The sequence below is a fragment of the Pagrus major genome, chromosome 22, assembly GCF_040436345.1.
Source record: "Pagrus major chromosome 22, Pma_NU_1.0".
In the NCBI taxonomy this organism is placed as follows: domain Eukaryota; kingdom Metazoa; phylum Chordata; class Actinopteri; order Spariformes; family Sparidae; genus Pagrus; species Pagrus major.
Genome location: NC_133236.1, coordinates 9,440,395 through 9,463,642, shown reverse-complemented (window position 1 = coordinate 9,463,642; position 23,248 = coordinate 9,440,395). Strand labels below are relative to the sequence as shown.

At 40.7% G+C, this 23,248-nt stretch overlaps 1 protein-coding gene across 1 annotated transcript; it reads right to left on the bottom strand.

The window, feature by feature from the left end:
* Positions 1-409: 409 nt before the first annotated feature.
* On the bottom strand, positions 410-22,685 carry aig1 (androgen-induced 1 (H. sapiens)). The gene is made up of 6 exons (XM_073492770.1): positions 22,402-22,685; positions 14,913-15,068; positions 10,725-10,826; positions 2,361-2,476; positions 1,950-2,116; positions 410-945 (listed from the first exon to the last, which is right to left on the bottom strand). The coding sequence occupies exons 1-6, from the start codon at positions 22,540-22,542 to the stop codon at positions 926-928; spliced, it is 702 nt and encodes a 233-aa protein (XP_073348871.1). The 5' UTR covers positions 22,543-22,685; the 3' UTR covers positions 410-925.
* Positions 22,686-23,248: the final 563 nt, after the last annotated feature.

Genomic DNA, 23,248 nt, shown 5'->3' with positions numbered 1-23,248 from the left:
TTTCACGCCCTACTTTCCTTCCACTCTTTCATCTCCCCTCTCCTTCCTTTTCCCTGGTCTTCCTTAACTTCTCATCTTCTTTCCTTCTTCTTGTTTCCATTTGTATTTTAGATCCACCACACATCCTCGTGCACATGCAGTTATTTTATTCGTCTTTTATTCTAGTATTTTAAGTGTCAGACTGTTTTCGATGTGAGCATCCCGTGAGGCTTCGTATGAACTTTGAGAATCACGTGTTCGCACCCGTTTCATCAAAATTAACAAGACAGCAGTGACGTCTTGCAATGTGAGTCAAACTCGTGAAGATGCAGCGTGTTGCTCATCTTACGTGAGACTCTGTATGTGTCATTACAATTAAAAGCAGAACTGACTCAGAGTCAGAAGTCAGGATCCAAACTGGACTAATGGGAACATTTTACCAGTCAAACTTTATTGATTTTGTACCAACATCTAGTTTTTTCAATACATGTCGTGTGACTCATAAGATGAATAATAATAATGTTATTGTTGTTCAGTTATTTCATAGTAGCTTATGAAGGAATTCATTCACTTTGATAAGAGTTCATAGCAGATTATGAATACTGTTTTTAGTGATTCTGTCCCTGTAGTTCTACATTTTGTCCACTGTCCACAACGTGGTCGCTTAGTATTTTGTAAACAAAACAAACAAAAGAAAAAAAAATACCAGGAAATAAAAGAAAAGAGTTTTCCTTCGTCACCTTTTTCTGTATTTACATGTATCTGATGGTTTTCCTGTAGTTGTGTGTGTCGTTGTTATGGGAACAGTTCAAAGGCGATGGTCTTTTCCACTTCCGGAGAGGTCGCTTGTTTTTCCGATCTTGTGCTGTCCCGGGTGGGCGGGGCACGACTCGTCCTCCTCCGTCCGACTGAGGCCGATTTCGATGCCCGCACGGTCGAGAGACGATCACTCACCTTTGACCTTTTCTGAGGGGGAGAGACAAAGAGAGAAAGAAAGTGGAGCAAACTTTAAAAAATTAGCAGACTGTGAAGGCGTGTGTGAGTGTGTGAGAGGTATTTTAAGAGGAAGACGGAGGCTGCAGACTTCTCGTCTAGAAAGTCACACACACAGATTTTCACTCTCTGGTGTGGGTGGAGTGCTACCTGCTGACCTGCTGAGCAGATGGATGGGGGAGTGTGTGTGTGTGTGTGTGTGTGTGTGTGTGTGTGTGTGTGTGTGTGTGTGTGTGTGTGTGTGTGTGTGTGTGTGTGTGTGCCTGGGAAAGAGGGAGGCGGCTGGTCGGTAGATGCTTCATCTGTTTCTGCTCGTCTCCTTCTGCTTTCTATCACTTTTCAGACTCACTTACAAATCTAAGAAAAGTTCATTAACGGCACAACTTGTACGTGAGAATGGAAGAGATTCAAACTTTCTTCAGTCAGCAAGTGAACATGTGACTTTATATTTCAGAAGCACAAGTTTCAAGCGCAAGTCTTGATTCTGTGCCTGCCTGTTAGAAATCTGCCCACGCTATTTTTACCAGATATTTTGGCTGCTTGGAGCCTCGAGTTTGGCATTATGGCTGTCACCATCTTGTTTTTTTTGGGCCAGAGGAGACGAGAGGGTGGAGCTGCTTTATCGTCTTTTTTACTCTGAATGGGACCTTCATTACTAAATGAACATCATGCCGTACTGAAGAAGACTGAGACCATAAACTCGTCAGGAAACTGTTTACTGAGGTAATAAATCAAGTGAGAAGTAGGGTCAGGACTTCTTTTTTGAAAGATTAGCCCAGCAAAATACAAAAATACAATAAAAATAAAGATTATGTACACAATATAAACCTTCCACATACAGTATACATATATGACTACGTAAAATAACAAGTAATACAATTTCCTGTCCAAGTTAAAAATAACCACAATTATCCTCTAATCTGTAGAAAAAAACATTTGCCACCATTCACCATTTGCCAGTTGTGTGTATTGTGTACCTGTGTGTGACTGGTCCCAGATGTAGCTGTTGAGGATTTCTCCGAGCGTGTAGAAAACGCAAATGACGGCCGTCATCACGCTGAAGAAGACGACCCGAGCCACGGGAGTGATGCGCTCCAGCACCGGGTACACCCACACACCCGTCACCTGGTGCACCCAACACGTCCTGAACAGGCGGGCGGAGACATGGAGAGTTGAAGTTAATATACACTCGGAGAATATTTTGTACATGTTTATTGGGACAACAGTTAATAGTAAACCATTTTTAAATTTAGATTAAACTAAATTAAAATGAATTTATGCACAAAGCAAGGTTGGAAATACGTTAATCTCCCTCTGAAAATTTAACCAAGACTCAAACCTGACATAAACAATTAAAACGAATGTTGGAAAGAAGCAACATTTGGTACCAGAGGACGTATCCAATGCCAAAGCAGCAGACCGCCGCCAGACCCCACGACCTGCTGGGATACCGATGGTGGGTGGTCCGCATCTCGATGATGATGAAGGGCAGAACAGTGGTGTGCTGAGAGAGAGGGACGGAGACAAAGGGGAAGAGGGGGGAGGATTAATTAAAGAAAAAAGAAAAAACAGTTCTACATTTTCTAAACGTAAATGAAATGCACCGTTACCTTGAGTACAACGACAGATCTCTCTGGTTTGAACCTGGAGGTTACTGATCTCAGTTTGTTCTCTTTCATTAATCCTTTCATCTCTATATATACAGCATGTGAGTGTGTTTGTTTATAGACACCTGTGTAATCCGTCTAAACACACAAACACATTTAATGGAGGTCGTGGCATGTGCTGCTATTTTCTGTCAAGCTGTGTCTCGCCCACACACGCATCAGTGTTTCTGTGACTCACCACCAGACAGCAGTAAACAAACACACACACACACACCTGTACAGTATAAACACTCAACCATTAATAATGTTCCCTCTCATGTTTATAATTGAATTTTCAGAAATTATTATTAATTTGTATTTGTAATGCAGCTTAACTGGCTTCACAACAAAGAAATTAGATGCAGCGAGTGCTTCACATGAAAAGACACAGAATTAAAGGTGCAGTCTGGAAGATATAGCCACCTGTTGAATTCATACTCCCAACAAACAAGGGGCAGCACATCATCAGCTGCTAACTGTAGCTGCTATTACGCAGTTGGCTCAGTTAGCCACGCAGCTAGCAGTCCGGACTGGGAGCTTGGCTAGTTAGCATGCTAGTCTCAGTAGATATCTCTGCAACAATACATCGTCATAATGTCAAAGCAGTTATTTCTTCACATTATGTTGATCATTGAAGTTATTTATGTTAACAGAAATTCTTCCATAATGCACCTTATATATATAATTATATAATATAATATTTATAAATGTATGATAATATACAAACTGGGATAGAAAATAAATGGAAAATAAAAGCCACTTGATTAAAGGTTGTCCCAGGTGTTGCATTTTGGGTGGTGCTAGCGAGTCATTTTGCCACGACCATGGCCGAAACCCATCAAATACGTACATTTCCACCATGTTTGAGTTTTGTGCAACGTTTCATGAGTTTTCGAGCACCTTGAGCAACTCAAAAAAAGCTATTTATTTCAGGGGAAGAAAGAAAGAGTAATGGCCCTAATAATAGTTAAAAACAAGACAATCTTTATAGATTGCATTCAATCAATTTTAAAAATCAGAAAATAATCAGCTGGAGTGTTACTAATGTATACTCAGCTGTGTGCCTTCATGAGCTACACACTTTGTCCACTAGGGGGCACTCACATACAAACTACAGACACACACACACACACACAAACGCACACACAACAGGCGTAACTGTCTCTGCAGAGTTGAGACCTCTTACCTCATTTGCACTCTCAGGAGCACAGCTGTAGATCAGTGTGTGTGTGTGTGTGTGTGTGTCAGACTGTTCGCTCTGGGCGAGATCTTTTGTCTCCAGCAGTCGAGCCGGTCGGCCTCGTTATGCTACAATGAGACTTCTTCCATCTGTTAATTATTCCCAGATCGTTGGTTTGAGATGATGGAGGACTGTTTTGACGCTGCTGAGCTACAGAAGGTTTATCATACAGCAAACATCTCCTTCAGATGCGTCCTGTTGGCTCTTTTTTATTTAACTAGAAAGCACTCAGAGAATACATGCTTCTTCCAGTATTATTGTTTTTTTAATCATTTCATTATAATCGCTGCAGTAACTGTGTCTACATTCTTTCACTGACTCTGATCGAGGACGACGAGGCGAGGCTTCACCTTGAGTCAGAGAGGATCGCTGTGCAGTCGCAGCATTTACATTGTTTCTAAAAAGGAGACAATGACTCCTTCCTGCTGTCGTTCTCTGTGTCGATTCATTATTAGATTCCAGTGATGGCTGTGTGGGATTGTTTCCAACTCATGTGATGTGTTTCCACTCCAAGCCTTTAAAAAACGTCTTTTCACTGCAGTCACAAAACTGTTTGTTCTCTCGCTTTCATCACAAAGAGGTACGCACACATAGGTGTCACTTACACCATTTTTTTGGAACAACCTTTTTTGTCCCCATCACATCTCGCCAAGTGCTTGCTCATGGGGGAAATGTTGGGTCTCTAAATAAATTAATTAAAGAAGAGTATTGTCCAGACCTGCTCCAATTTGAAAGTGTCATGAGGTAAAGTTTGCTGTGAATTGGCACCATAAAAACAAAAGGATTGACTTCTTAAAAGCTTAATTAGTTAAAAATGTGCTCAGACAGATGTTTGCACCAAGAAATCAAAATCAAATGAAATGAATTTTCATGCGCCATTATGCAATTTTGTTTCCTGCCGTAATCATACGATCACCTCGTTACATTACCACATAAAGAATGTGTGTTTCATCTGAGCTCGTACATCCTCACCAATTTTTTGGACTCACACGTATTATATTGTAACAACATTTCAGTTTTTTTATTGGTATTTTATGTTGATTATTAGTATGAATAGTATGAATTAATAAAGGACAGACAGGTTAATATGCAGTTTACTTCTTCTTTTGCAGAAACACACACAACTCTCATTAAATAAGAACTTTAAACTTAGTGCAAAGAATGGATTGCAAACTAGTCTGCAACAGGTTCCCTTCACTCTGAAACGCAACCAGCCTGTTGAGGAGTGACACTGTAATAAATTACAAATAAAAGTTAAAATACAGTCAGAGCAGATCCTCTCACATGAAGAATCACGCAGCTGTTCGATATGCCGTACGTTTTATTGCTGTTATAAACTCTCCTGGTTTTAAAGGCTGCATTACAGTAAAGTGATGAAATTTTCAAAACTTATCACACTGTTCTTCTTGTTCTTATACTATTCTTCACCTACTTAGCCATGACTGATGATTATTTATCAAAAATCTCAATGTGTTAATATTTTGTGAAAGTATATTAAAAAAATATATTCAATACAGCCCTACTCTGTGGAGTAAAGAGTCTTAATTTATTGTAATTTATGAGTTACATAGCAAAAAAATAATAATCATCTAATGTTTGTCTGCTATTTAACATATGCGATACTTCACAGAGTACAAATCTGAAGGGAAACACTGAATCTTCCCAAACTCTGGTGTCACAGTCACTTCATTTAAAGACATTCAGTGACAGTTTCCCGACTCTCAGATGTTCAAAGTGGAAAATCAAACTTGTGTCTACTTGATACAGCAGTGCTTTGTGTACTGTACTGTACAGGACAGTACTGTATTGTCCTGTGCTAACTTTGACCAATCGGCCTTTCCGGTTTCCCTCTGAAGATTTGAAAAGGTCAGACTGAAGATGCCAGGAATGTGCAAACTAACAAGAGTAACAGCATCTCAAAGGAGGACAGAATAGCTCTCTCTCTCTCCTGGGGTCTTAAATTCTAGGTTTCCCTCCCATCATTATACTGCACACACACACACACACACACACACACACACACACACACACACACACGTCCTGACACTGCACTTTTACCCAGAGTGCCTCAGTGGAATTCCAGTCTCTTGGTCGTGTTTAAGTTTAGTCTCTGTTCAGAGGACTCGCCGCTCGTAAATAATACTCCCTTTATTCTCGCTGTCTCTCTATTTTTGTTTCTAGGTCTCTCCCTTTATTGTCCTCTCTCCCTCTCTCTTCTTTTCTGTCTCTCTCTCCCTCTCTGTCTCCCTTTTCGTCCCCCCCCCCCCCCGAGGTTTGCGGTTTTAGCCCGAGCAGCCAGCGTTTTGCCTCAGTGGAAAATCCCCCCTCTTCAGGCAAACAGCGGTGGTTCGATCCTGTGGTCTGGGGCTAAAAACGGGACAAACCATTTCACGCAGAGATACACAGCTGGGGGTGGGAGGGGTCACACGGCCGAGGGCAGGTCCACCGGGTCAAATGTCTTTCACTGAACAACTGAAATAGATTCAAAGGATTCAACCTGAGAGTTGTGGATTCTACACCAAAATCAAAGGGAAAAGAAATACCTGTCCTCTATATCAATACGTGTTGTTGAGTTGCTCTTGAGCAAGGCATTAAAGTTGAACTGTATAACAAGAAATCAGGGTTTCAGACTCCATTGGGATGGAAAAGGTGACAGTTCTGACAATACGGACACATTTTTGGCCAAACACTGTACGTAATCAAGTATATTCTGTATCTCTATACAAAATAACAATATTTCTTACTGTGTATAAAGAACTAGTATGACTACCAACCTCTCGATACTCCTACACAGGCAGCCACTACAGCTTCAGCGATTAGTTTAGTTTAGTTTATGAAGAAAAAATGAGTTAGTGGCTGGTCACACAATAGGTTTTCAGTCTGATTTAAATCATTCTGATTAGTGATTCCAACTTAACTGTTCATATGGATGCTAAAAAAGTGATCCGATAAGGATGTGTGTTTCCACCCACTGTGAAGTGTCTAATCTGCCGGAAGTATAACAGAAGAAAAAGTTTTTTCTCCTACTGTGTTGAGAATATTCACTTTAATCTGTGAATACACTTTTCACATTCAGGCTACCATCAAACTTCTCCGGTGGTTTTTGATTTGCTCCATGGTTTGGTGGACTCGTTCATATTTTCAAACACCCGTTTGAACAACTTGTTGTTTGGAGCATTTGGGATTCTGAATATCAAGTGACTACACGCCCCCTCTCAAACTGATTGAAAATTCATTCAGATCAGACCAGATCGGATCAGTCTCTTCTAACTGAGGTGTTTAAATAAAGCATTTGATTGGCCGCCTACTCTGATTATTAGTAGGACATTAGGGTCCATGTAAACACAGCAACTGAGACACGTCTCTAGAAATGCATTGCTAGCAAAACCATTGCTTTTGTATTGTACAGTGTTGTTTTTAGACGGAGATATACTGTTTTTAACAACATGTCAATGTACACATGATGGCTGCCTCGCGTATCCTGCATCCGTTTGCATCCTCAGAAATGAATAATAGGGGCGCCCCGGTAGTTCAGTTGGTAAAGCAGGCGTCCCATGTACTCCTGTCATCTCTCCTGTCCTGTCATATGAATAAAGCCGAAAAGGCCAAAGAAATACTTATGAAAAAGCAATAATAATATTGAAACGCTCTCTTTGCTGAACACTGACATTAAATGGCTTTAGTGTCTCTGCAGGCTTAGACAGGTTGAAACGCAGACACAAATTCACAGACTGTTTTTGATAGAAAGTGGAACCGGATTGTCCCGCTGTGACATGATAAGCTCCTTAAGTTAAAAAACTGTTGAGAAAAATGTCAACAGGAGACTTTTCATTTGATTTTCAGGGTTCAAGTGGAGTTCAGTTTAAAAACCTCATATCAGTGCAGGGACGGAGCAACAAGCTCTGCATCAGCTGCTGCACTCTGACCTGTTAAACTCTGAAGACCCCACCAGTGGATTCATCTCTATAATCACATGTTAGGAGGCCAAACATTTTTTCAAAACCGCAGAAGTTTATTTGAAATTCCTCAGAGGATACGAACGTTTCCAAAGATACCAAATGTGTCCGTCTGACTTATTCCCATTTGATGTTATGGTGCAGCTATGAAAATAAGATGTCTCTGGCTTAAATATCAAACAGCAAAGTTTCAATGACGTGTTGGAGCGAGCAGATACGGATCTTGTTAGACAGCTGGGAAAAAGGTTTTCGAGGTTTAAATAAACTTTATGGCCAATTTAAGGCGGAAATGAAGCCGGAGACTCAAAATCCACGAACACAAGTTGTTCGCACGCCTTACATTGTCTGTGTTGCACTGTCTATGATGCTGGTGTTTCACTAGTGATAACTTTGTTTGTTGAGGGACAAGTATTCTAGTTTAACTGCTCAGGCGGGCTGTCGGCTAGTTCGCCAAACTTTAAAAACACAGGTAAGAAAATAACGGCTACATTTCACTGTACAGTCAAGCCATACATCGTGGCAAAGGTTAGATTATCATGATTCTACTCATGCAAACCATTTCAAGCTAAAACAGCATAAGCAAGGTGCAATCAACAAGCTATCAAACTAGCATGTACAAAGTTTTTTCAACTCACCAATAAAGCATCCGTGTGTTTCCCTAGTGCATCAAACTCAGACTCAATCGGTCTTGTTCCCAAATGTCCACTACATCCATTTAACTCACATATTTAGTCAAAAACACAGTAATCCATAATTCAATGGTAACAAAATGGCAATCAGCTCATTTGAGCAGATATGAGCTTCTATGCCCGCCCTAGAGCCTGCAACTGACCCACTCGCTCTTCTTTCTCCTCTCTCCTGAGCCACTTACACGCCAGCCTCCAGATAGTTGATGCATCATGTAGCCGATGAGATTTCAAATCCAGTAATATATAGTTTATATCAGTTTTTAAAGCTCTAAACTTGGAAATTATGCAAGTTTTTTTTCACCTAAGCATTTGTTTTGACTATTTTATATGCATAAAGTTAGTGTAAACAGGGAAATAAGGAATATTAATGAGTTTAATGCTCCTGTTACTCTCAGGCAGGGGTATTTTGAGGTCATAAAATGGCTTTTTTTCCCTAGGCGCCTGAATATTTCCTTCGATACACAAGTGTTAAGTAATCATTTTTCAGTGATATTGTTGTTAAATTTGAACTTGGGCCATGTAAGACTATATGATGAGGACCCATTGTGTTTCCCAGTTAAAAGGGGCAATTACAGGTCATCTACAGGCTTATTTTTGCATTAAAAAGCTTAGGTGAGATAAATAAATCAATAATTCAGTTTGTTCAAACTGCTATAGATCAATGACAGAAGCACTTACAGAGCTTCTGACAGCTCAGAACCTTTCAAAGGATACAAACTGATTTACTGGATTGGGCGTTTCCAGGACAATGTTTGGTTCAACTCTTCTCTGTGACATCTTTTTCTGATTTGCAATCATAATCACTGAACTTGTTGTCGGTGTCAATTTTTACAGTCTTACAGCTGCTTCAACTTTTGTGTGTTTAGCTCTCTGCATAGCAACAGTAGCGATGCATCAAGATGCACAGGGAGGGAAAAATAAGGTTAACTTTAACCAAAGAACTAAAACTACAGAAGTTCTTCACTTCGTTTTGTGTGAAACAATAAAGCCATGAGCTCAGTTATCAGTATTATAGATAATAATAAATCAATAACAAGTCTATAAACCACCAGTGACTCACTTTCAATTACTTTATTGTGGTGACTGTTGAACAAATTTATTAAAACATCTTTTTCCTCTCCCTCCCTCTACATCACTCAGCCCCTCCCTCCTCCAATGGGAATGGCGACACGGTTGCCGTGGCAGCTGGTGTAGACAAACAACAGTGATACCATGGTATACCGCAAAATATTTACAACAGGACTCGACTCGTGCACACACACACACACATATGCACACGCAATCTTTCACAAAGGCGCATGCACAAGCTTCCTCACGTTTTCTCTCTCCCTTTCTCACACACACACACACACACACACACACACACACACACACACACAGAAACATGGCCGTTGGTGATGTTCTGGTTGTTTTGGTCCTTGGCGACGCCGCCATAGCAACCACTCAGCTCTTACATCATCTTCTGGAGTACAGGAAGAGAGACAAACAGACACCCACTGTCTTTGTCTCTTTCACTTCAAGTTGTATTACGGGAATTATCAGTTTTTAACCGAAACACACTCCGCCTCACCTCACACACACTCTGTGGATGCTGTTCTGGCAGAAGGAAGCTTCATGGGGACGTTTTGCATGTTGCAGACAAAGAGCTGGAACATTTTCTGACTATCTGACAGGCGATATAAACACACACATACAGCTGACGGTGTTATCAGTCGACATGTGCGCAGCGTGTCGGTCCCTGTCTAAACATTAGATTAAACCCACTTCCTCTTGATGGCAAATCAAAGCCAGCGACCCGCCGCTGACTCTATTCAAATCCAGAGGTTCACCAGCACCGGCTCTGACCACTGATAAGATTTATCAAACACTTTACAGAGGTTATGTCCCAATGACATGAGTAATGATCCAAGCAGGACTTATTTTACATTCCAGATGCAACAATTAATCGATTAAACCAATTATTATGATTATCCTATAATTTATTGGTTTCTGCTTGTATGTCTAAAGATTCCAGTTTCTTAAAGACATTTGAGGACGTCACTGGTTGCAAAGTTCACTGACCGGTAAATCAAGAGCTCTGGTCACTAAAAAATGCATTTCTGCAACAGGAAGCTTGGTGCACCGTTGGCAGCGATACCAGTCATGTACTGGACCGTAGTGGTAGAGAGTCAGCTGAGCCTGAAGCTGCGTCTAATTATAACTCATTAAAACTCAGACTCACCATGCCGTGGTTGAGCCACTGAGGGATGAAGTTGTCCAGTAGTCTGGGGTAGACCAGGTCTCTGTCGTACAGGTAGAGAGTCCAGAATGTAAACACCACAAACTAGAGAGAGACGGAGAGAAAAAACAAAGTTAGCAGACTAGTTCACTAGAGTCCTCATTCAACACACGTCAACGACATGCAGCTGTACAAAACACTACATTAAGTATGCAGCAACATGTAGAAATTAATAAAAATCGATACTCAATACAATTTTTGACAATTTGTTTGCGTTGTTTTAATTGATAACTTGCACACTTTGCACACAAACACATTTACAATCAAGTTAAATCTGTGCAGCCTTGGGTTGAAAAGCTCATTGTATCTGAAAACCTCACCAACCCTGACACCAAAATCCAAGCTGCTCCAAACATCAACAGCTGAGAATATCTTCTTTCATTTTTGTCTCATTAAAACAGTCCGGATTGGCTAACCTGGCTGGAACTGGTTTTCCGACCTTCTTGTACTGGAATGGGGTCAACTTCGGGATGACGTCATTCCCAGCTTTGACTTCTGACTTCAGAGGTAAATGGGACGCACTGATTGCATGTTGTCTGCTTACATTTAATACAATATTAGATGTTAGCATGCTAATGTACCACCAAGTAATTAATTTTAAATTAATTTTATGCTATTTTATCCATTTACTGCTTTTACTGTTAATCCCCTGAACTGTAACTGAGCATCATCTTCATTTCAATGCACATTGTACTTCGTATATACGTGCAATTACTATTATGATAACCGATTATTTGTTTTATAGCAGTTTTCTGAAAAAAAAAAAAAAAAGTTACAATTCTCTGATTCCAGCTTCTTAAATGTGAATATTTACTGGTTTACATCCTCCATTACAGTTAATGGAATATCTTCGGGTTGTGGACAAAACAAGACATTTTCCACCTTGTTCTGACACTTTATAGATCAAACAAGTAATGATTTAATCAAGAAAATGATCTACAGATTAATCAACAATGCAGATAATGGTAAAACTTTACACTCGTGGTGAAGATTTACACTGTCCCTCCATTTTAAATCCATCTAATAATGCTATTTTGTGGTGTGTAAAGAGTATAATAGCCTCACAGAAGCACTAGCATGACTACAGATGTTTAGTCTTGTTATTTCTCTTTGCACACGCAGGGCCAGCTGGCATACGAGGCCTCAAGCTGAGTATCCAGGACATCCCGATGATAGACTCGGCTGTTGCGGTCACCTTCCGTCCCACGTGTCCTGAACGCACCATAAGCTAACAAACTCCCGGTCTAATGTATCTCCAGCAGACTGTTTGGACTCGGGCCAGACCATGTTCTGCAGGACAGGGGTGGAATTACCTGACCGTCATCTGGGTTCCAGTTCGAGGCATCTGAACCAACCCCCACCATTGTACCCTGACCGGCGAGTTCTCTGCTTTCAACAGGCCGGAGGAGGCAGGAAACACACGCACGCACACATACACGCGCGCGCGCGCACACACACACACACACACACACACACACACATACACACATACACACATACACACATACACACACACACACACACACACACACACACAAACTTCCTCTACTTTCCACACTGCCCTACACAAAAGAGATGCCCATATGTACATGCATGTACATACACCTGTGATATATGCACCTACAAACTCATGCATGCATATAAGTGACACACACATATTCAAGCACACACACACGCACACACACACACACACACTCTTTCCATATCAGTCAGGCTGGGTTTCCAGACACTAGCTGTGGTGATAATCATGTCTATTGTGCTGTGTGTAAACTGAACTCTGTGCCCAACTCACACACACGGCACCATGCCAGCCGACGGCTTCTATAGGTGTGTGTGTGTCCAAGTGTGTGTGTCAGAGAGAATGTAGTATCTCACTGGCACTCTGGTTGCTCGGGGCGGTTGATTAGTCTGTGTATGTGTGTGTGTGTGTGTGTGTACACGTGTGTGTCGAAACCTAGGATATGCTTGCAGTCAGACAGCCATCCAAGTGCCTCAGTGCGGCAGCTAGAGGGCACCGTGCCAACTGAAATCTTGAATAAAATTGTGTGTGTGTGTGTGTGTGTGTGTGTGTGTGTGTGTGTGTGTGTGTGTGTGTGTGTGTGTGTGTGTGTGTGAGGCAGGACCATGTGAGCTCAGTCTGCAAGCGTTATGAGAACAGCCCGAGGATCGGACAGAGGTCACCGTCTGACTGTCTGAAGCAGCAGAGGACGACTCGACACAGTTTCCTCTGTTCTGTTTATTCACAACCAGATTGAACTTAGACCCTACTGATGTGAGCTGCTGGAGGTCCTCACTGATCGGTATGTTGACACTGAAGATACTTGCACTGGATATGTTACTGTTACCAACATTTAACACCATCAAACTAGTTTTTCATTTTTTGATTATTTGTTTGATTTGCTTTAGGTGACCAAATTCCTCGTTATGTTTCACCTAAAGTCCAAAACCCAGAACTTTTCGTTCTACAAGTTATTCATTGGCCAACAGTGAGGTCACAATCTACCCATAACACACCGTGCAATATTATCCACTGAACTGTGAGGTGTGGAGGTGCAAAATAACATGACAGGAGGTGCCTTTTTTGAGCCTGTAAAGAAGAAGTGGAGTTCATGTTTATCTCTTTTTTGCAGTGGTCAGTATGTCATCCGATTACATTTCTAGTGCTTCAGCCAAGCATCGCAATTATGTGGTTTTTGTGTCCAATTGCCACTAAATTTATACTTTAAAATCGTGCCAATTTGGCTCTGATTCAACATCCTTTCTCTGTATGTAGTCATCATGTTTGGACCATATCGTGCAGCCCTAGTGATAACCTGAATTATCCAAGACACTGATTATCTCTTCATTTGAACTTCCAACCAAATTCCCATATGTGTGTGAAAGAATACAATACAGAGATGAGCAACAAATCTGCATTGTTCATTTGCTGATGAATATCATGTGATAGGACCAAAAGCTCCAGAACAGCCATTAAATGGACCTTGTTGTGAGATTGTTTCCAAGGTCAAGAATAACCTTTAAAACCTACTTTTTAAGCCAACATACACTTACATGAAAACTTTCTCTTTATCCTATTGTTTACGCTTCTAGGCTTCCCCAACTAACCCTGTGTTTAACGTCACAATGAGATGAACTGGGGTCGACCGATATGGCTTTTTCAGGGCTGATACCGATTATTAGAAATCAAGAGACTGAAATTTATATCTGGGACCGATATTCATTTTCAGTAAAAATCAAAATTTAGAACAACCAGTGATGAATTACTCAAGTACTGTTCATAAATAAAATTTTTGAGGTACTTTACTTGAGTATTTCCATTTTCTGCTACTTTACACTTCCATTCCACATACATACATGTATTTGATAAACTAGTTACTTTGCAGATTCAGATTATTCAGGCTATTCATGTGACGTGTTACGTCACAATCAGATATCGTTGTGGGCGGGACATTGTGTGAGAGGATGTTGCATCAGAGTTCATTTTGTCGTCAATCTGACAGAAAAATCACAGACACCGATAATCGGAAAAATGCTGAATATCTTCCCATAATATGAGCTGTGGGCTATTACCTAAAGCAAAGTCTGCATAAATGCGGACTTGTGAAAAGTGTCATTAAGGCCTCAAATGTCTGCAAGAGAGCACTCATCATGTACTTGACAATTTGACAGTAGAACAGCTTTTAGCCCTTGCAAATTCAGCAGCAAACCCGCCTTAAAACCCGTGAGTCTGTGAGTGTGGACATTGGAATTGGGCATTAATGTTCAGTCATCGACACACGGAAGAAGACAAGGATTCCTCTGTGATGTCTATCCCCGGCAAATACGAGGGGAATCTTTAAGTTTAAATGTAGCACAGCCGACACTCGTGACATCCACATGCTGATTTGACAAATGTTTTTTGTGTCTGATCAAAGAGGAAAATCCTCCTGAATCAACATTTGGGTCACACTTCAGAGGGATCGAGAGGGGTGAGAAAGAAAGGGAGCAAGAGAGAGAGCTGATTATCCTGCAAATACACAAGTCAGGCCTTTGATTCCTGCAAGCCAGGCTGATCCTTCCTCAGGCTATTGTGTGTTTGTGTGTGTGTATATGCGCGTTTGCTCGCATCCATCCATCCATTCATCCTCTCACCGCTCCGACAGGGAAGGCCAGCACAGCCATCATCCAGTCCCTCAGGCCAATCAGCTTCCTCAGCTGGCGCTCCTGCTCCCTGCTGTCGCCTCCCTTAGTCAGCAGACTGGACACATCGATCAGGACACACACTCCGAAAAACACTGCCTGGATCACCTGCGGAGAGACACCGAGAGAGAGTTCAGCAAGCTCTTTCACAGCTCGTTCGCATGACAAACACTTCAAAAGAGACGGAGCGGAGGGGGGACGGAGCTTAGACGGCACATTTTTCAGAGGGAGAAAGAGGGAAGCAGAAGATGAAGAGTTGAGAGAGGAGGAGACGATCGTGATGAGAGAGGGCAGTCAAGACATTAAAGCTGCACTGCAATCACAGCAATCATTACATTTCGTGGTGTATCCACTTTTCCTTAACCTGCCTCGCCTCCTTCTGCTTCAGTCAGTAATTTCATACAAGTAGTTTCAACATCCTCGACACAGGAGAGGGCTGGAAACACTGGCTTCAATCTTCTGTGGTCTTTATTCACCACATACCGACACACTGTACAGATGTTAGGCGCCGCTAGCTGGCAATGTGCTTGCGTTTGTGTAAAAGCTCAGCATTTGACTCACCGCAGAACTTACCAGGAACTGTATGTTTTATTATATTCTACTGCTTTTTAATTATTGATGCATGATCATGAATTGGAGTCATAAATTCACAGGATAAGTGCACATTTTGCACTCAAGTTGAACTCATCTTTGAGAGTAAAAATCCTGGCCTCCACTTCTGTCGTTGCATGGACTAAAAGTTACACTTCTCACTAGAATTTGCTCCAGTTCAGTTTAACAACACCTTTATCCAAAACTAAATATGTACCGATATACTGTTTTTAGTGTAGCCTCGTCTACCAGGTTCAGCTCAGTTGAGTTTGTTACACATTAAAATGATTTTTGCGTTTCTATCTTCAAAAGTTGTGGATGGTACTAAAGGAACTGTCCCTTGATGTCTTGTTTCTCTGTTACCCTTCTGTTGAGACAACTAGAACACTAATCTGATGCTAAAAGGTGGAGTTAAAACGCTGCAGCCCACCAATTTGTCAGTCCGATCAACCAGATTCGTCTTGTCGTCTGCGCTCTGATGTAGAATTTACCAAACTCGCTCCGACAGCACGCCTGCTTTCTATCTCTTTTCTACCAGAGGCAGAGGAGCTACAGCAGGACCAGCAAACCAGGCTTTTTGTCTTTCCAGCTTTAGCTACTGCTATGCTAACATTAGTTCATGACCTACTGAAGCACAGCCTTCATTGACTCAACTTTTCAGTGAGAGAGAGGATGCATTTTATATGACTGACAAAAAGAAATATCCTCTTCGGGTTGCAGCCATGATGACATTTTCCAACCAACTAATAAGCTCGTGACAACACCGGAAATACTTGATACACCGGCTTTTCACAAGAAAATACGCTCGTAGAACGATGTGTTAATTCACTAATGATGCAAACTGGACATTTCCTAAAAGCATTTAAACAGTGAAACAGAAGTTAACTTTTATTTTGAAGTAGGCTAGTCACAGGAAATACAATGTGTTGGGTGAGTCTAGCAGTGCTGTCGTTCATCATAAATGCATCTACAGAGCAAAACAACAGTCACTTTTGGCATTTGTTGACAGCGATCAATTTTAAATATGTCAGGGAGCAGTTTTATTCAGTCTGCGTGACTTTTGGACAAGAAGGAGTTGTTTGATGAGGAGCTGCAGGCGACAGGCTGCACACCACCAACTTCTCAATGAAGTAACCAACTCCTTTCCCTTCATTAATGTTATCATGTTCCCTATTAGCACTGGGTTTAAATCCAAAATATTGCCAAACAGACGCTTTTGCTTTTCACTTTGACAGCAAATCCTCCGCCATCGCTTTTTCAGACAACTGTCTTTACTCTCGTCACAAGTGAAATGTGACTCCTGCTACTCTGCTGGTGCACGGAGCAGACACCTACAGCAGTTTAGTGTCCATCGTCTGACTAAGTATTGATTTTTCTTTAAAAGGAAAATGATGTTGGGGGCAGTTGTGACACCCTACGCCAAGTTTGCCTACATTACCTTCATCTTTAGCTCTGCTGTTAGTAGTTTATTGGCAGCAGTGGAGTGGAGGTGGTAGTGGACTGTGCTGAAGCATGTAAGAGCCCAATATAAATGAGCCATTGTGCATGCACTGTGCTGCGTTTAATGTCAGCTTCTAACTATTAACCTGATTTGTTCATACTGTTTTTGTTCAGATTCTTAGATTTGATAAAATTCATGGCAGGGCTACCATGAGTCTCGCTTGTTCCGACAAGATGATCTCCAAAGGAACCGACCTCGAGGTTCTGGATATAAGCCCAGACTTAAAAGCTCATCATGACTTATGATGTGTTGTCATGTTTCAGATGCTTGACAGATTTTGTACTGGAGGTGAAACCTTGACCGAGTGGTTAAACACACACACCACTCCCCCTCTGTTTCTCCCCCCTTCATGTCATATCACTTCTCCACTGACCACCTTTGAATAAATCAGATTATTGATTCCAAAGACAATCCTGGCACTCCAAAAAAGAAAATATCAAGAAAAAGTCTTTATTGACATTAAAAAAGCCAACATGTTTTGACAATTAGGTCTTCATCATGGCTCCAAGACAAAATCAGAATATTAGTGCCTTTAGTTGGGCTCCTGTCTGCAGTTTTTACACAGAAAGTCACACAGTATGCTGACATACACATTTTTTTTTATCACAGACCCAATGGAGCCCAGTTTTTTTTACATTTTCAATCAGTTTTTTTTCTTCCTTATCTTAATTCTAAAATCCAATAAACACAAAATCATTTGCCGTCTTTCAATGGGAGCAAAGCAATTTCCATTTTATTGCCCGTCACCTAGCAACAGTGTTCTCAAACTTAAACCACTTGAATGCCAAACATAACCTGCACTTGACTCCCAACCAGGTTCATTTAAAATGCAGCAGATAACCTCCTGCAGCTGCTGGAAGTACCTGGACATGATGTAACACTGTCCACATCTGGAGTCGACACTTATTCATCAGTGTGAGATTATATAAAAATACTAATCCAGTTTGGGTATCCATGCCAACAAACACATCATAAATACGTTACTTACATCATGGATCTCTAACGCTCAGATTCAGACGGAGCTGTGGGGCATTTAGGGAACTGTAGCGAGAGAGAAACCAGCTCCTTCACTGGAATGAAACACTCACATCAATATGTTCACAGTGATGGATCTGACCTTCTTTACCAGAGAAAGATGGCGAAGATGCACACATCCATCTCTCCCCTCTCTCCTTTCATCTTCCACTGGGAGTATCACGTGTCGCTCCCTGGATGTGTGGACGGCTGCACGCTGGAGACATTTAGGCTTTAAAGCTATCGGATGCTGATTATCAGCCAATTATGTACGAGTATTGACTAAAAATACTAAGCTGGTACCCTTCTTGACATGTGTGTTGCTTGTCTATCAACTGAAATATGCGCAGATGTCTAATACCTGCCTGAATTAGCTTTCTTGCTACAAAAATAATGGGTTTCTATGAAGTACTCGGCTAGCGACGAGGCTCAACGTTCACAGTTTAAGTGCCTGCATTTGTGAAATCGATCTCAAGCAATCATGTCTGTTTCAGTGTCGGCGTAGCATTTATTTACAGGGCTTATGTTGCACGTGTTCATAGAGTAACACACACACACACACACACACACACACACACACACACACAGTATGATGAAGAGCCAGATGTTGTAGCCATGTGTGTTTCCTGGCTGCTGGTGTGTACAGGTCATTAACAGCACAGTTAACCAGGAGGAGAGCTCTAATGTGGAAAATATGACACAGCTGTTTTTCACGCTCACACACACACACACACACACACACACACACACAGGTCGGCAGGGAATTATTTTGTCGAGGGTTGCCATGGTATGACATTGAGGGGGTCAGGTACCATAATTAATTTGAATATTATTAGTTAGAAAAATCATTAAAGGAACGAAAACAGAAGGGTTCTCTGCTTTAACAAATGCTTTGTTATAAACTCACAAAATATTATGTCCTGACAGACATGAAACTTGATAAAAACTATATTTTTTTAATGATACAAAAACAGTAGAATTCAATATCGTATATATAATATAAATATAAACTGTAAGATACCCGCCAGGTTTCATGCTACAGTTTACCTTGAAATCACTGCTTTAAACAGGCCTTAAATTAATCACCGCTATGTTGATCAATCTATATATTAGTTACATAATTACATATGACTTGTTACTTGTCACTAAACATAATAAGTATATAACAAAAAATTGCATATCGAATACAATTGTTGTGATTTTGTGAGATTAGTTGATTAATTCATCAAAAGAAAATGAATTTTTGATAATCAGTTAATCGTTTCAGTCATTCTTCTAGCAAAAATGTCAAACATTTGCTGGTTCCAGCTTCTTAAATGTGAGAATTAGCTGCTTTTCTTCCTCATTTATGACAGTAAATGAAGAGTCTTTGGGTTTTGGACTGTTGGCTGAAGAAAAAAGAAGAAACGTGAAGATGGCTCTTTGGTGATGAGATAGTGTTTCTTTTGGCATTTTTTTTTATATTTTAGGAACTTAATGATTAATCTTGAAAATAATCTGCAGATTAATAATGAAATAAAGTGTAAGCTGTAGCTCTTATGTGACTATTGTTGTTGCCGTTTTTGTTTTCATTTACAGATTACAACCACTGCACTACAAATAAAACTTTTCCAAAACAAAAGCCAGATTGTTGTTCTTCTACCCCAGGATAAAGAAAATGCACAAACACTCTCTGCCAACAGACCTGGCATTGATTAAGTTTTATCTTTGTCTGATGTCCCCCAACAACGAGCGGCTTAAAGAAGCAGGCTAAAGTTCAGACATTATGAGCTGCACGTCTTCATGTTTTGAATGCCTCACAATTTTGAGCTTTCAGAAGAGTCTCTAGTAAACACAGCAGAGCAACAGTACATACAAGTTATGAAGAAAAAGTGATCCAACAATAAATTACTTCTAAAATAAAAAGAAACAGCCAAACTTACATTGCCACTAGTTGGCTTGTCAGGGCTGGTTCACAGCCTTCACTCTGTGTGACGTTAAGCTGCGTTTCTGAATGACTGGCTAACTGAATTAGTCTCCAACAGAACTCCCTCTTTGTGAACGCATGTATGTGGACATTGTTTGAGATCACTGTCAGCTGTGTGTCTTTGTGTCTTCTTCAAACTGTATCCGTCATTACAGCGTAAAGTCTCTAATTCAATTTCAATTTAGAATCCAAAACACTGGTTTTGAAGGCTAATGTGAACCGGTCCTCCACTGTTTCAGAGAGAAGCTTATTCAGCTGTAATAAAGAGCAATGATACAAAATGCTTTTATTAATTTTTTTTGTACACAGAGTCTTCTAAAAACATCATTGTTGATGTCAGTGTTGATATCTGGGCGCTGTTCTTCAATGTTTCTTAACTAAGCTAAGCTAACATGTTTCTGTTTATCCTCATATAGCTAACTCGGTTAGTTTGAAACAAGTTTGAAGATTGATTGTTAATCCTGGATAAAGTTATCTTGAACAGCAGTACAGTAGTTATTTTGGAAATATTTGTAAAAGGTCTTGGTCATGTTCCAGCTAACTGTCCATAAACTGGAATTTTGCAGTTTTGGGGTTAATGACTTATTTCCATGTCAACAGTTTAGATGGATTTCAAAGCAACTTACAGAACCCCAAAAGTCCTGACTCTGGTTAAATCATTAATACTATAATCCGGATAACTCAATGAGACCAAGCCCCCAGGAAGAGCACCAGGCTTTGAAGCCAGCTTTCGTACAAGCCAAACAATGTAATTACAACGTTGCGTGATGCACTGTGGCCAAAAAAACTTTTTTTCCCAGAAGCTTACATTGTTAAAGAAGCGTCACAACCCCTGCAAAATGACTCATTTCACTATCATAATTTGATCCATGCGGTCCGATAACTTTTGGAAAGTCGAGAAGAGCTGCAAGATTAAAGAATAGTTTCTCTGTTCAAGTTAGCTGGGGTGCTAAACCGGACGTTAGCCGGCTCGGTCGGTGGAAGTCTCTACCCCGGATGCTCCATGGCCTACACAACACAGAAGATCCGGGTATTTTCATAACTGGGAAGGCGAGCTATTCTGGCTTCAAAACGCCACTGGGCAGCTTTCATAGGGATGAAATGAATGAATCTGCCTCCAACAGTGTGTCCGGGCCTCAATATACATCCATGGTTGATACGAATAACAGGGCTCCAAATTAGCTTTAGCTTGAATTTTAAGCATGGTACTTTATTTTACACACTTTTTATATATTTTTTTCAGTTTTACAGTTTGTGTTTGTGTTGTTTAGTGAAAATTCAAAAAGGTGCAATATATAAGAATTAGCCTGTCAAATTCATACTCCAAACAAACAGGTGTAACCAGTGCTGACTAGCATATATTTGGAAGAGATCTCTATCTGTATTCTGAAAAAGTTGAATACCAAAATCCTTCGGTCATTTATGCCCACACACTTGAGCCCCTACACAAATAAAACGGCACAGAAATACTTTAGCATACTATTCTATAATTTTAAGCTAGCAAGCAAAGTTATAAATGTATTTTACAGCGAGGCTAAAACACGAAAATATCTTAAAACGTCTCTGTTACATGTGTTACTGCTGTATAAATGACCAAGTTACATGGGGAGTAGCTTATCACCAGAGCAACCGCTAACTGCTGCTAGCTGTAGCTGCTGTTAGCAAGTTAGCTCATTTAATCGCACAGCTAGCAGTTGTGCTAGCTGACTCTGTGCGGACTGGGAGCACAGAGGAGTCCAGGGAGTGTTGGTGTTATTTACTCTCGGACTATCACCTCTTGAGGTACAATGTGGCGACGGGCTAACTGGTTAGCACGCTAACTTCAGCACAGCTTAACGTCAAAACTGTTTATTTCTTCACATTCTGATGATAATTTGAGCCAATTGTTGAATGTTTTAAACTAAAATTCTTACACATTGCACCTTTAAGACAGTTGTGTTATGTGTTTGTTGTATTAATGACAGAATTAATCAATTTCATGAAGCTACATAGCTTCTATGTGTTTGTAAAGCTGTTACAATCAACAGTGGACGAGCAGCGCGCTCCCGCTGAGGGGGACCGCTGATGACGGGGGAGCCTTCTGCACCGTAACACCTGTTCCGGTTCAGCCGTTCACACAGTGAGCTCACCAGTCAACCACGTTGGTGGCTTCAGATACAGCCACAGACACAATGAAGTGTAAATGACTGCATCTGCACCACCTCCTTTATGTTAACGATGAATCAAACACCGGAAGAACAAAGGCAGGGAGGCGGAAACGCTGAATAATCATTTCAGTCTGATCACAACACGAAGCACCGACCCTGCAGCTCATTCAGCTAACTCACCGCCGGTTTGGGACTAGATTAAGATAAAATGTGAAATCCTACCAGGTCGATGAAGGTTAGAAACTTCCAGCTGCCTCCGTAGGTCTGGTGTGCCGGCATGTCTAAGGCTTTGTAGTGGCAGAGGATGGAGAAATAAGACAGCAGGATGGCGACCCGGAGAACCTGTGAGGGGATCAGCGCCATGATGCTCGCTCTGTGTGTCTCTTTATGTCTCTGCACCTGCTTCTGCCTGTGTCTCTGTTCGTCTTTAAGCCTGTTTTCACCTGTCCTAACCTCCCTCCCTGGGTCTGCGCCTCTCCCGCTCCTCCAGGCGGCTACTGCTTCCGTGTTATGGTGATGATGCAAGGAGGAGGAGGAGGAGGAGGAGGGGGACGGGGGGACGATCCGATCAGCCTGCAGCCTGCAGCCTGTACAGTGTTCCGAGTTAGTATGGTCCACAGTGCAGCCAGTTCAAGATACAACTGATGAAAACTTAACCTTGGTAAAAAATAAAATAAAATATTATGTAGCCTGTATGTTCCCTGTGAAATAATAATTATAAGATAAAAAATCTAAATTATAAGATTAAAAGTCTAAAGTATCAAATTAAAAATCTAAATCATGAGATCAAAAATCTAAATCATAAGAATAAAAATCTAAATCATAAGAATAAAAATCTAAATCATGAGAGTAAAAATCTAAATCATGAGATACAATCAGAATTGTGACATAAAATAATTATGAGTTAAAAAAATGAAATTATGAGATCAATCTTGACTTTTCAATCACAAAATTATGACTTTTTTAAAAACATTTTTTTACTTTTAGCTCGTAATTATTATTATTATTATTATTATTATTATTATTTTTGTTTAATTGAGCAGGTTAGATAAGTTGGATAATAATAACA

Coding starts and splice junctions, on each gene's coding strand:
- aig1 (XM_073492770.1), bottom strand. CDS start 22,542: ATGGCGCTGATCCCCTCACAGGTTCTCCGGGTCGCCATCCTGCTGTCT. Junction 2,477..10,724: donor AGTGGCTCAACCACGGCATG/GTGAGTCTGAGT, acceptor CCTCTCTCTCAG/CACACCACTGTTCTGCCCTT. Junction 946..1,949: donor CTGGGACCAGTCACACACAG/GTACACAATACA, acceptor TCTCCCCCTCAG/AAAAGGTCAAAGGTGAGTGA.